At 40.8% G+C, this 14,331-nt stretch overlaps 2 protein-coding genes across 2 annotated transcripts; both read right to left on the minus strand.

Moving 5' to 3' along the window:
- Positions 1 to 3,876: 3,876 nt before the first annotated feature.
- LOC307262362 (keratin, type I cytoskeletal 50 kDa-like) lies at positions 3,877 to 7,808 on the minus strand. Its single transcript, XM_080043221.1, has 7 exons — positions 6,813 to 7,808; positions 6,307 to 6,389; positions 5,564 to 5,720; positions 5,019 to 5,180; positions 4,793 to 4,918; positions 4,496 to 4,713; positions 3,877 to 4,031 (listed from the first exon to the last, which is right to left on the minus strand). The coding sequence occupies exons 1-7, from the start codon at positions 7,206 to 7,208 to the stop codon at positions 3,914 to 3,916; spliced, it is 1,260 nt and encodes a 419-aa protein (XP_079899347.1). The 5' UTR covers positions 7,209 to 7,808; the 3' UTR covers positions 3,877 to 3,913.
- Positions 7,809 to 9,182: 1,374 nt separating this feature from the next.
- LOC307262360 (keratin, type I cytoskeletal 13-like) lies at positions 9,183 to 13,291 on the minus strand. Its single transcript, XM_080043219.1, has 7 exons — positions 12,755 to 13,291; positions 11,880 to 11,962; positions 11,302 to 11,458; positions 10,961 to 11,122; positions 10,290 to 10,415; positions 9,942 to 10,204; positions 9,183 to 9,557 (listed from the first exon to the last, which is right to left on the minus strand). The coding sequence occupies exons 1-7, from the start codon at positions 13,226 to 13,228 to the stop codon at positions 9,269 to 9,271; spliced, it is 1,554 nt and encodes a 517-aa protein (XP_079899345.1). The 5' UTR covers positions 13,229 to 13,291; the 3' UTR covers positions 9,183 to 9,268.
- Positions 13,292 to 14,331: the final 1,040 nt, after the last annotated feature.

Below are 14,331 nucleotides of genomic sequence, written 5' to 3' on the forward strand. Positions count from 1 at the left end.
TTGACACGTTTTGTGACAGTTTTGACACGTGATTTGACTGTCTGTTAGTTGGCATTATGCATATGTGATGGTTTCGTTGTTTGCAGCTAGCTTAATAAGTGTTTAGGCTATAACGGTTTAGCCGGTGTGCCTCCCGCACTACCGTTATAAAGAAGAAGGCTACTGTTGATGCAAAATGGCTTTTTGACTGTGGTTGTATTTAAATTTTTAGAGGCAGAAGGAGCTTCGTACCACCACCCACGTTCATGTGTTTAACAGGTATGTTTGTGTTCACTAATGACATGTGTTGTAATCACCAGTTTTAATAGGCTAGAATTTATATATTTTTTCCCATATAAATTCAGTAAATAGGTTCACATGGAAGTTCATGTAGTAACTCATATTTGATTCTATATAGAGAAGGATAATGAGCATTTTTTGAAACCCAGTTTATTGAACGTTATTTATTGATGTTGTTAAAGCAATATACAGGTGCTAAAAAATAAATAAATTTGAATATCATGAAAAAGTTGATGTATTCCAGTAGTTCAACTTAAAAGGTGAAACCTATATATTATATAGACTCATTACATGCAAAGTGAGATATGTCAAGCCTTTATTTGTTATAATTTTGATGATTATGGTTTAAAGCTTATATAAAACCCCAATCTCAAAATTTCAGAAAATTATAATATTACATGAAATCATTAAAAAAGGGATTTTCAATACAGTAATGTCGGCCCTCTAGAAAGTATAATCATGCCTATGTACTCAGTAGTTGGTATGGGCCCCTTTAGCATGAATTACAGCCTCAATGCGGCGTGGCATGGATGCTATCAGTCTGTGGCTCTGCTGAGGTGTTATGGAAGCCCAGGTTGCTTTGATTGATAGTGGCCTTCAGCTTGTCTGTATTGTTGGGTCTGGTGTGTCTCATCTTCCTCTTGACAATAGCCCATAGTTTCTCTATGGAGTTCAGGTCAGGAGAGTTGTCTGGCCAATCAAGCACAGTAAACCTGAAGGAAATGTATTTGTTAATTCATTGTATTTTTCTCTATGAAGGAGTTTGAGGATGCAGCACAGACACACACCACTCCAGGCCAAGATGAGGTAAGTGATGAACCGTTTAAAGGCTTTGGAAATCATGTCCAGAGTATTTCCACCGCGCACACACACACACACACACACACACACACACACACACACACACACACACACACAGGACCTAAGCATGCAAGCAGTGCACTTTGCATTTCTCTCATAATGTAACGCCTTCCAAATTAATTATTTCACAGATTAAGCGTTTAGAAGTTTCTCCTTCACAAGAATACACTGTTGTTGTGCCATTTCTTTCTTTAGATTAAGGGTAAATAGAGAAATCTTTGTTTGTGGGTGATTGCGCCATCTAGTGGAGAGGGGGAAAAACTACAAATTTCTGCCCTGTACATTTCTTTTTAGTTTAAACCTGACCCAGATCATCCATATATGGCAGTGGGTAGGCACTCTGAGGCATCAGCTAGACTTTCAAAATATTTCTGTCATATTTTATGTAGGCTATATATACTGGAAGAGATACAGACAGGTACAATATTAACCGTTTATACATGTTCTGTATGAAAAGAAAAAAATATTGTGATTACAGACGAGTGCACAATGACGCAGTGCCGCCAAATTCATATTGTGTGCGACGAGACCACATGTTCACCAAAAGAGATGCTGAAAATGTTGAGATGTAATGGGCCACAGTCGACTTTCTCCGGCGTATTTGTTGCACTTTTCCTTACCCTGCGTGTTACGAACTGACCATTGAATGCAAAGAAATGGTCTTGGATTAAGGTAAGGCTTATTTACCATTCTCTCTGGGCTAATGTGACGCTATGGACGATTTGAAAGGCCTTTATGACACACAAGGCAAGTCAGCAAGAGCGGCAAGAGAGATAGAAGCTGTTTATTTCACTATTTCAGTCGTTATCGGGCTAATTTGCTTTATACTCTTAATTTTGTGCAATGTTTCGTTTTTTAGACATACAAGGTCTACTTTGTAATGGTTTTGATGTTGAGTCCTCATTTATACAAGAGCATAAAATCCATCCTAAAACATTCCCTACTCACGAAACTCCCATATAGTACGTGTTGTGCGAGTTTGTACTTAAGCTATATTGTCTTTGTCTAAATCAATGGCCTTTATAGCCGTCGTAAATTCCACATTTTGCCTGTTAAGTGGGAGGAGGGGTGGAGGGCATTTCAAGTGTGGTCGCCTTAGGGGGTTGATCTGGGCCTCCTGTGAATTGTTGTGTAAACCCAGAGTGACACACCTCGTATGTGAAAACCTGTTTGGCAGAAAACCAATGAGGATGGCGCCATCTGGTGTAGAGGGGGAAAATGATTGTGGGAATGGAGACAACCTGTTCACCAGAGGAGATACTGCACATTTTTTTGAGATGAAATAGGCTACAGTGAACATTCCCCAGCGTATTTGTTGATTTGTTTTGTTTTGTTTGCACTCGATTAGGGTAAGGCTTGTTTACCATTATTTCTGGGGTAATGTGAAGCTGTGGTAGATTAGAGAGGCCTATATGAGCCATGTTTATTTCAGTAAAGCACTAGTACACTTTATTGCTGATAGAAAATATGTTCCTATTCTAATATATGCCTGCTATATTTGTTATTTGTTTGAATATGTATGCAATCTTTAAAACATTTTTTTTGTAGATATAGGCCTACTGTGTAATGGTTTTGCATGTAGTCCTCAGGCTGTTTATGATGGAAGATCCTTCTCTCAACACTTTCCCTGCTCGCCATTTGATCCAAACTCATTAACGAAATGGACTTTGAGGATTTAGTGAACGACTATGTCTTCAAAGAAAATCTTCTAAAGGTAAGGCATTTTGACCTTTTTTTCTGGGATAATGTGATGCTGTGGTCAATTTGAAAGGCCTATATGACACACAAGGCTACGTCTGATTCAGCACCATGAAGTCGAGAGACGGACGCGGTTTATTTCAGTATTAACAGAAGTAGGCTTTATTGCTGATACAGAAACATGTTATTATTCTTATATGTGCTTGCAACAGTCATTATATAGTTTATTTGGTTAGTATATGTGCAAAAAAAATTTGTATTGAGATAAATAGACCTAATTTGTAATGGTTTTGCATATAGTCCTCCGGAAATGTATCAAAGGACTGCTTTAACTGCGATAAATGATAGCCAAATCCATGTGCCATGCATTCCTGCTCTGTATGTCAATGTATCTGGGATATCAGATTAAGCCCTACTGCTGTAATGCCCGCCCCCCATGTGGATGCTATAGGCTGAGGTGGTAAAGAGCATGGATTACATTTTAGCCAACTGGGATTTACATTCAAACCAGCAAGTGTGTAGCCTTGGCAGTGAACTCAAAGCAGAAAGACATTAACACTGCATATTTAAGTATTTGTGAAATTATCACAAGTTATATCGTCATCCCAATATTCTACAATTATCATTATTGCAAATAGCATGTTTTCCTGATATCGTGCAGCCTTAATACTTGACGTGTTGCATTGTAATGTGAGTTGCATGCTGATTTGAGCATCAGTGTAAGAGCTAGTATAGCATTTCTAGGCCCTTTGCAGGGTCAGATTTTTTGGTTGGATCATTGGCCTATATTTTTCTGTTGTGAGCCTGTACCTTAGCTATTCTCTCTCTCTCTCTTGTAAATCTATGGCCTTTAAAGTCATAGTACATATCACAATTTGTCCTGCTAAACTCAGTATTTTTACCAGTATAACAAATAAAATTGATTTATTTGATTAGAAAGATACTAACCCAGTGTTTATAAAGAGTACAGATGCTACATCAATACACAGAAATCACACAGGTTTCAGTTCATCAGAAGTCTTTTATTTGTAATTTTCTGAGAACGGTTTGCAGCGTGTTGACAGATGTTTGATTCTCAGTGAACCTCTGAAGAGCTGACTTCTGAGGTGACCACACCGTTTTCATCTTCCACGATCTCCTTGGTGACAACCACCACTCTGCGGGTTGTGGTGGTGCTGGTGGTGCTAGCCGGGCTGCAGGAAAACACACAAACCACATCCTGTTAGTTTAAGTCACTGACAAACCGGTTAAAGAAGCTTCTAATAGTGCTTGTTTTTTAAGCTGCACCCTGTATCTACATCAGATTAACTGTGGATTTAACGTTGTGTGCAACATTTAGTGCACTGTTTACATTTTATATTGATTACAATAATTACTTAAGTTTTGTTGTCAAGACCACAAGATAATTTACTTGTCTAAAGAGGTAATCGCATGATCTGTATCTGTAGTAAATCAAAATTATAATGTTGGTTATAAGCTGGAATTTAACTTTTTATGTTCTATTTAACATTAAAATCAAGTTATTAGACTGACATAAACATCAACTTTTGTCTATTTTCGTGCAGAATTAAGTTAATTTAGTTTTTGCTATAGCTGCAGGACAGTGTTGGCTAACCGATAAACCCAGTATAATCCCAGTATGGACTGGTCCACTCACGTTAACTCTCCGTCCATGAGCCTCCTGTACTCTGCGATCTCCATCTCCAGTCTGGTCTTCATGTCAAACAGCACCTGGTACTCCTGTCCCTGTCGCTCCAGGTCTGCCCTGAGCTGGCCCAGCTGAGTCTCCAGAGCAGTCACCTGCCTCTGGTAACCAGACAGCTGGTTGGAGTAGCGGTTCTGGGTCTCGGCGAGGGTTCCTTCAAGAGACGATTTCTGAACGGGAGAAGAAACTAGGTGAGAAAATAGATTTACAAAAAAAAAAAAAAAAAACATGATATTGGTAGAAACCCACCATGCTGAGCTGTGCTTGGAGCTCGATCTGCAGGCCCTGCATTGTGCGTTTGACTTCTGTGATCTCGCTGCGGGAAACCTGGAGAGTCTCTGTGCTGGAGGCGACCGCCTGGTTGATCTCCTCAGACTACAGAAGAAACAACAAAAAAAAAAGAAAAAATTTGAGAAATCTTTTCGGAGTCAAATGTGTATATTTTAAAACTGACGGGTTTATTAATGTAACTTACCTTGGCGCTGAACCAGGACTCGAGCTCTCTGCGGTTCTTGGAAGCGACAGCCTCGTAGTGTTCCCTGATACCAGCCATGACAGCGGCCAGGTCCTGCTGAGGAGCCGCGTCCACCTCCACGTTCACCTGGCCTCCTATCTGAGAGCGCATCGCCAACATATCCTGCAGGAAGACACAGCCAGTTAGCAAAACAAACAAGTCGATTATGATACTTGTAAACAATGTGTTCGCAATTTGTTATTAAAGACAAAACCACAACATTTCTGTTGCTTGCATCTGTCTTTGTCATATCATTTTAAACTTAACACTATTTTGACTAGTCTTCATACTAGTCTTCAGACTCAATATATAATGAAAGGTGAACTTTAAATGAAGACCACTTTCTAGTGAAATTTGAATTAAGTTACTGAAGGCATAGGTGCTTTTAATGTACTGTTTGGACTTATTGGACCTTGATTTCTCTTGAGAAATTGTATTCACCAAATGCCATTGTTAAAGACAGGTTTTATTTCGATCGTAGTTTGTTTGTGCGGTTCAGTGCTCACCTCCTCGTGGTTCCTTCTGAGCTGGATAAGTTCATCCCTCAGCGACTCGATCTGCATCTCCAGGTCCGATCGGCTCATTGTCAATTCATCCAAGACTTTCCTCAGTCCATTGATATCGGCCTCCACAGACTGGCGCATGGCAGACTCGTTCTCATACCTGCACACAAACATAAATCAAATCAGCTGCATAATTATTGGTTGTTTGGAGAACCATGCCTTATGGGAAATGTAGGCCCAGATGGTTGGGTTAGGGTTAGGGTAAGACAAACAGTCATGGTTTGTTTCTTTATTTACTAGCTTTGGACCAGATATTTCTATATATCTTAACTTCACAAAACCTAAACCAGGATTGTCAACTCTTACACTGCCTGAACAAACATCCCTCTAAATAAGAAGAAATATGAAATAATAATATACATAGTAAATAATACCACTAAAATATAACTATGATATGTTTAAGTTAAACTAGTTAAATAACCCCCCAAAGAGCCATGCTCTCCAAAATGACACAACACCTTTCCGGTATGTTGAGTCTGGCTGTTAGTTAAAGTCAGCAGCTGTCAATCAAACAGTGGCCCGCCCCTTTTAGTCTTCCTCATGATAATAGAAAATTACTAACAGAACTTTTAAGATGGCGATGTTTTTTGATAGATGTGAAGGATAGGACAATTCATCCAATTGTTTTGTGACATACTGTATTTAAGATCTTGCTCCAGTCGTTTGTGTTGTGTTCATGTACTTACTTTCCCTTGAAGTCGTCAGCAGCCAGATTGGCGTTATCGATTTGCAGGTAGAGCATTCCGTTAAAACGGACTGCCATTTGGATCTGAAACACAGTTGGAAAAACAAATTTAGGATGGATGTGTTTCAGAAGCCTCAAGATGGTTCCTGATATGAGACCTTACAGACATTCAACTGATCCAGGAAAAGAAACAGATTAAAACAGACTATAATTGAAAAGATTAAACTTTGGCAACTGAATTGTAAAGTACGCAAAGATAGGTCAAATTCCTGTCATTGTTTGAAAGCCCCTCTGTTGTTTCTGCTGCAGGTGGCCTTGTGTGTTTAGGGTGTGGCTCCACCTGCATTCAGCCTGCCAAATATTTATTTAAACCCCATAAACCTTTGTGTTCAGACAAACAGCAAATTCAGTTAAAGGAAGTATTCTCAACATTTTCAACCGTTCCTGTAGTCTACACTGATATTTCACCTTATGGTAGAGACAAACCTGTGTAGAAAATCATCTCACCTTATCCTGGATCTCAATGATGGTAGCCTTGTGCGCAGTGCAGTCGTGGCCTTCAGGTCTGGTCTTGTTCTCCAGGAACACTCTGATCTTCATCTCCAGGTCAGCGTTGGCCGCCTCCAGCTTGCGCACTTTGTCCAGGTAGATTGCCAGGCGGTCGTTCAGGCCATGCATGGCCTGTTTCTTGTTGTCATTGATGTCGATGGCATCGTTCAGGTCGAAGCCACCACCGGCACCAGCACCGCCTCCGGCAGAAAACCCAGACCCCAGAGTGGAGAAGCTCCTGTTGGCACTGGAGACACGGACCCCGGAGCCTCCGGCGCCACCGTACACGCTGGGGGACCTCATGGAGCCGGAGCGAGCGGAACTGGAATAGTTGGCGGAGCGAGCGTAAGACATGGTGGATGGAGGTTTCTGCCTGCTCTGGATGGAGGAGAGAGAATGAGGCAGGGGTTGCTTTCAGCTGCTTTTATGCTGCCTGAGTGAGGGAGGGTCCAGGGTCTGTCCACGCCTCAGGGCTAGACACTCAAGCAAACACCAGTGGGCCAATCACAGAAGGAATTTCAGGAAATACCTTTTGCTTGACGATGTCACATTCAGAGCCTGTTCGTTCTGTTATCAATCATCTTGTTTTACTCAGGTGCATCTGACCCTCTCTTGGCTGATGCAATCCTCTGTTGTCTAATCAGTTTCAATCAACAATATTTCTGCACATTTCAACAGTCAGAAGACCGTCTCTATGCCACATCAAGCTGAATTCCTCTCTGCAAGTTCAAACCTGTATGATTTTTCTGAGCTTTGCTTGGTATTTTGAGTGCAGGTCTACATACAGACCCCCCTCTCTCTTCTTTTATTGTGCATGCAAACAGCAAAGCTCTTTTGTTCCAGATCTTCTTCCATGCTCTGTTTGCTGTGACATAACAGGGCAGCGGGTTCATGGTGACAAAAGATTTCATTTCATTAGAACTAAGAGGAGAGTTACTTATTGGATAAAAATCTTTCACATGCAACACATGTGTTTTGTTCACCATGTGTATTTCTACACATTTTACTAAAATAAAACAACAGATTTAGATTGATTTGGAGCATTGGTGGTGTTTGGAGTTGAAACTAGAAAGAGTTGAACTGTTGACTGTTGAAAGTATGTGGATAGTCCACATTGGTATCACCTTGTACCTATTTTGTGGATTTCATCACACCACAAATGCTTCGTGGAAGATCAACTCCAACTGACAGGTTTATAGGTGGAGGCCTACTTTCCTCTTTTTCCCCTCAAGGTATAGGGCCTGTAAAACAAAGACCTTTTTGTCAAGACATTTTTAGAAAGTTTTCTGCTTGCGGCATAGCTCTTTTAGCAACTTTCCACCAACACAAACTTGGTTTTAGTTCTGGTGCATATCTACAATTCTGCATAAGGGTACTTTAACTTTTGGTATTGTAGGCATACTTAAATGCTTATTCTTTTGAAATCGTTATTCAGTAAAATTTCCAATACAGACTGTTCAACACTGGCATTACTACTTTTGCTGCAGTAAAAGTTCTTAAACCACCTTTCACACAATCTTTTTTAATATTGGTTTGCATATGTTTAGGGATAAGTTTGTTGTTAAAGGCACTTTATCCTTTCTATCTACCATAGGTGCATCCAAGAGGGCACGTTGGCATAAAGCACATGTTGTAAAGAGGTGAATGTCTGTTTTGTCTATAAAACCCTCCTTTAGCAGCCATCTTAGTGGTTTTGGTCATTGTGCAGTTGTTATTTTCTTGCAGTGCTACAGGGTTTTTATATTTTTATATTTCATTTGTTTTCAACCTTCTAAGAGCATTTTTCTTAACACTAGTAGACATGTCTATGTTTTACCATTTGCCCACTCATGCATCTATGTTGGGTTTTGTTAGTTTGTCTTTGCACCCTGCACTTTTTAGCTATGTGCAAGTTTTTCTTTGTATAATTCCACAACAAGTTTGCACTTGTCTTGAGCGGGTCTTCCCCTAGGGGAGAGTTGTCAGAACACTTTGTTCTTAGAGTGTCTCTGTGCTTTGTCATTTTTTGGCTGTATTTCCTCCTTTTTTATTGTTGTAGACATAATACTTCAATTCCTTGTTGAAGCAATGTTAGAATTGTGGTTTTAAAGGTTTTTTTTAATCAGTATAATTGTGATCAAACTTTGAAACCCTGTCTCTCTTAAAGCCTTCGTGTAAGGTATATCTGAAATGGTTAAAATGTATTCAGCTCGTCACAAATACATTGAAAAGCAAAGGCAAGTGGAGATGTGAAAAACCTTTTTGTTTATGTATACATTGTGCTAAGTTGGATCCTTTAACCATGACCTTATATTTTCTGGTGGAAACAGAAGAAACAACACACTGACGTTTTATGTTCATGCATCTCAGCAGACTTTTATTTGCATGATAGTTTCATTGAAAGCTGTGAGTTAGCCCCAACAGAGGGGGGGTGCTCAGATCTCTTTGACGACCTCACTGGAAGATGAGCTCACCACCTTCCCATCAACAATCTCCTCTATGACGGTGATGACTTTCTGTTTTGTGCTGCTGATGGAGCCAGAGCCAGTGCTTCCTCCTCCTCCTCTGCTGCCTCCACCACTCGCGCTCAAAGACAGACCGCCTCCACTCATAGACAAAGCGCCACCTGCTCCACCTGCTCCACCTGCTCCAAAGCTCGAGCTGCCTCCTGCTGACGAACTGAAGCTGGATGACTGTTTGCTGTAGGAGGAACTGCTGGTCATGCTGCAGGAGAAATAACAGCACAGTCAGATTGAGATTTAACCATCCTTCATGGATGATGTCAATTTGCTCAACGGATTCTTTCGAAAGTAATTTTTTTTTTTGTTTAACATTTTAAGCGATTGTTCAATAAATAAAACATACTTATGAATGTTATATTCCATTTCTACCAAGTCTGTTCTGGAAAAAGCCAATTCCCTTTAAACCCTGCACCGTTAAATATATTGTATACCAAAATATGATGTCAACGTAGACTTTTATGGCATAAGTTTCTACAAAATATCAGTTCTGACATGGCCACAAGTACACAAGTAATAAACTGTTTAAAGGTTTATTTATATTATCTTTTTTTTCTTGTCACAAACAACCACTTGTAAGTTTTCTTACCCGCTGCTGCCACCGCCAAAGCCAATACCACCACCGCTGCCGCCGCCGCCCTCTCCGTCCAGCAGCCTCCTGTACTCTGCGATCTCAAGCTCCAGCCTGGTCTTGATGTCCAGAAGGATCTCGTAATCGCGTCCCTGTTGCTCGATGCTGGTCTTCATCTGCATAAGCTGCTCTTCCATAGACATGACTTGGTTCTGGTAACCGTTGAGCTGCATGGCGTAGCGACCCTGTGTCTCTGCCAGCGTGTTCTCCAGCGACCCTTTCTGCAAGAGAGAGGAGCTTGGTTCAGTTCAGTTATTACCTCACAAACAAAGATAGTGGATAAAAAAGAGAGAAGACCATCCTTACCATGCTAAGCTGTGACTGTAGCTCGATCTCCAAGGCCTGCATCATCCGTCTAAGGTCTGTGATCTCTGTTTTGGTTGAGCTGGTTTCTTCTGAACTGATGGCAACCTCTTTGGCAAAGTCTGCTGTCTGTACAGAGGAAAATTCACAGCGGCATGGTCAGAACATGTTTTCGAACATTTATACAGAAATACTCATTTAGTTATCTGGGCTGTCAACTTACTCACTATATGTTCTTTGATTCTTTACTTTTAAACTTGTACTATTAAATCTTTCTGCAGTTTTCGTTTTTACTTACAAAATATACAGTAGAAAAGCCAGTACAATAAATCACATCTTCCCTTCTTTTTTTCCGCTTTAACTTATCTTAATCAATGATTTCTCTTCTTACCAGTGGGTACTTGTACTTTGCTATGTATTTGCTTATAGCCGAGTCAATTTTTTTTTTAAATTACACAAAGACATTAACGTCCGCTTAAAGATAAACACAATCTATATGAGATGCTAAAACAACTAATACAAAAAAACTGAACCTGTACCATTTTCCCTTAATGATGCTTCAACAATACAACATTTGAGATGCATTCTCCGCACCCATACACCCACACAGATACTCTACTCTTTTATATCATTATTTTACATACCCTGTCACTGGATAAAGACGATGTCCTTACCTTTTCTTCGAACCAGGCCGCCGCCTTTTTGCGATCTCTTTCAGCGTCCGCTTCATATTGCTCCCTGATCGCATTAAGGAGTGAAGCGAGGTCTGGTCCTTGAGCTGCGTCCAACTTCACGTCAATAGTAGCGCTCATTTCGCTCGAAAGTGACATCATGTCCTGCAGACAACAACAAATAGACACATTGAAGCTGAGGATTCAGGATTCACCCAGCCAGAAAAGTTACACTGATGTATTTCTAGCGTCTGCAGAGACTTAATTTATGAACCTATTTAGATTCATTTTAATTTAATCTAATACTCGACCTGCATATTGAATATTAACCCCGCCCCACTAACCTCCTCGTGGCTCTTCTTGAGGAAGATCAGCTCCTCTTTCAGGCCCTCGATCTGCATCTCCAGGTCGCTCCTGTTCATTGTGAGTTCGTCCAGGACCTTCCTCAGCCCGGCGATGTCGGCCTCCACTGACATACGCATGGCCAGTTCGTTCTCCCACCTGCACATACGAAAAAGGGTTAATTAAATACATTTCCAAATCTGTTTTTCAAAAATAGAACTGAATAAGACAAAATACCCAAAGAAAACAGAGCTAAATGTTATTTGCCTTTTTCATGTAAAAAAAAATTGTTGCTGAATGGCCATCAGTTTTGAATGGAGTAAAAATCCCTAAAGATCTCTTTACTGTTGTTTCACAGGATTGTATTGTGCGGTTCATGTTTGTTCGCAGTCTAGAGACTTGCCTTCAACATCCTTTTACTAAACTCAGATTTATTTGTGCTCCCGACATCTTTTCAACTAAATCTCAATGTTGTTTAGATTTCCTTAAACTCACCTTTTCATCAACAAATTTTTACAGGTTGGGTTATGTCTGACTAAAGCCCTTTAAAAATAACTAGTTAATAAAACAATTGACTTACTTGATCCTGAAATCATCCGCAGCAAGCTTGGCATTGTCGATGGACAGGTAGATGCTACCGTTGATTTTGGTAGCTTCCTGGATCTATGAGATAAAAGGGAAAAGATAATACAATTGAGCTTTTTTTAATGTGGTATTACTCAATAAAATGTATAGGGATTTTTTATGACTATGCAAAGATAGGGGGAGCCAAACCCCAATAGATTTCCCCAATAGATTTTCCTTCAAAGGAGAAGAGATATAGAGTAAAGGTTAACGACTACAGATAGTTTTGTGAATCTGAAGTGATGCCTAACTTTTTATTTTCTGAAACATGTTTAATAAAAACTCTGGCATCTGTTTATTCACGCATATCCTGTTTAACGGATTCATACGTTCTGCTCACTGAGCGGAATTGTCAGCTGTCAGTCGCCAAGTTATAAAGGATGTTTAGTGGTGTCCAATTACACAATTTGTCTGGCTCTAGTATCTGCATGATGACAGTTCATGACATGTTCTCCTAATTGTATCATGATTGTATTCTAGCACCTGAGCTTTTCTATTGTTTATGGTTCTTGCTCTATTCCATTTGAATCCCTGAGCCTGCTGCATTATTCACTTACACATGTATTAATGTGGTATGGTGTTTACTGGAAGATACCTGAATAGTTTTGAGGCTTAACTTGTGAGAAGCCTACATATTAAGTAACTAACTTATATGCAAAGCCCAATGAACTTGACAGTTCAACTAAAGTGATGTTTTGATAAATTGCCATTTTTTAAGTGAAGTTCAAACAAGAGTGTCATTATGAACTACAACTAAGAAAGACATTTGCATAACTTCATTATCAGATAGCAACGATGTAGACAGGTATAGATGTCTTCAGTTGAGCTTACCTGGTTATGCAGGTCTTCAACGATGGCATAGAAGCTGCTGTAGTCTCTAGATGCACCACCCGATGCGCCCCCAGAGATCCTTAGCTGCACAAACTCCTTGATCTTCAGCTCCAGGGCGGCGTTGGCCTCCTCCAGCTTGCGGACTTTCTCCAGGTAGGATGCCAGACGGTCGTTCAGGTTCTGCATGGTGGCCTTCTCGCTGGCATTGATGTCGATGCAGCCACTACCACTACCGCCACCTCCACCTCCACCCATGCCGGCACCACTAGCCGCAAAATTTGCCCAGTCGCAGACATTACCGCCTCCGCCGATGAATCCAAAGCCTCTACCTCCACCGCCACCGCCACCGCCGCTGCTATACATGGAGGAGCTAGAAGAGGAGACTCTGACATTGCCCGCTCCACCGTACATGGAGCGGCTGCTGCTTCGGCCACCACCACCACCGGACGACTGCCTCATACTGAAACTGCTCATGGTTTCGTGTGGCGTTGAGAGTAATAGAGTGTCTTTCTGCTTCGGCTGGAGAGGAGAAAGTAAAGAGCCTAGAACGCAGCAGATGCTTTATACTGTAAGATGGGTTTGTGAGGAGGGGAGGGGGGCGAGATGGTGAGCTGGTGCCAAGCCTGGGAGGTGAATTATGTCCTTGTTTGGATATGTCAGGGAAGTTTAATTCTCTCTGGGTGTGTCTGAGAAATGTCAAATCTTCAAATACTTACCTGCTCATATGCATGATTCACTTTTGACACGTCAACTCTTTAAATTCATTTAAAAAATGCTTTAATGAAGCGTTGAAGGATGAGTTGAAACCTGGAGGACATTAAGATTTAAAGCTTACTCATAGATGGAAAAAAACAAATCTAAAGTCATCCAGCTGTACAAGATAGTCCCTCTACAGAATAACGACAGTGTGGTGCTGCAGTTGGGCGTTAGATCAGGTTGCATTATTTAATATGTCATTTAGCGGAAGCTTTTAGCCAAAGCAACTTACAACTGGAGCACACATTCATACACCGATAGCAGCAGCAGCTACCACACAGGGTGCAAGCTAACTATCAGGAGACATTTAGGGTTCAGTGTCTCTTTGCCCAGAGACACTTGGACATGCGGCGGGGAGACGGGGGATCAAACCACCGACCCTATAGTTGCGGATCCATCACCCTATCCACTTCGCCACACCCCCCACAGTTTGTTTAGTGGAAACAGGAGACAAAATGGCTTAAGGAGTAAACGCTGGTGTCATTAGTCAGAGTCTTGGACAGCTTGAGTAAACATGAGCTAACAGTAAGAGAATGATTGTATTTGGTTAGGATCTATAAAACACAATCCCATGAGGAGTAAAAGCGTAAAGTGGGAAATGTTCACTTTGCATGGAGGATCAATGAGAAGCCACAGAGTTTAAGAGATTATTTTAAACCTGAAGGAGATTCAAAGTATTTATTTATACTATATATAATAACTTATCTATAGCAGATCTGGGGCGTGAAGACACAAGGCCTTGTGCTCGTAGACTTCTAATCTGTCAAGGTGCATTCTGGGATAGGTTCCAGCCTCCTGTACCCATAAATAAGAGGGTGCCA

This window comes from Ammodytes marinus, assembly GCF_949987685.1.
Source record: "Ammodytes marinus genome assembly, chromosome: 16".
Taxonomy (NCBI): domain Eukaryota; kingdom Metazoa; phylum Chordata; class Actinopteri; order Uranoscopiformes; family Ammodytidae; genus Ammodytes; species Ammodytes marinus.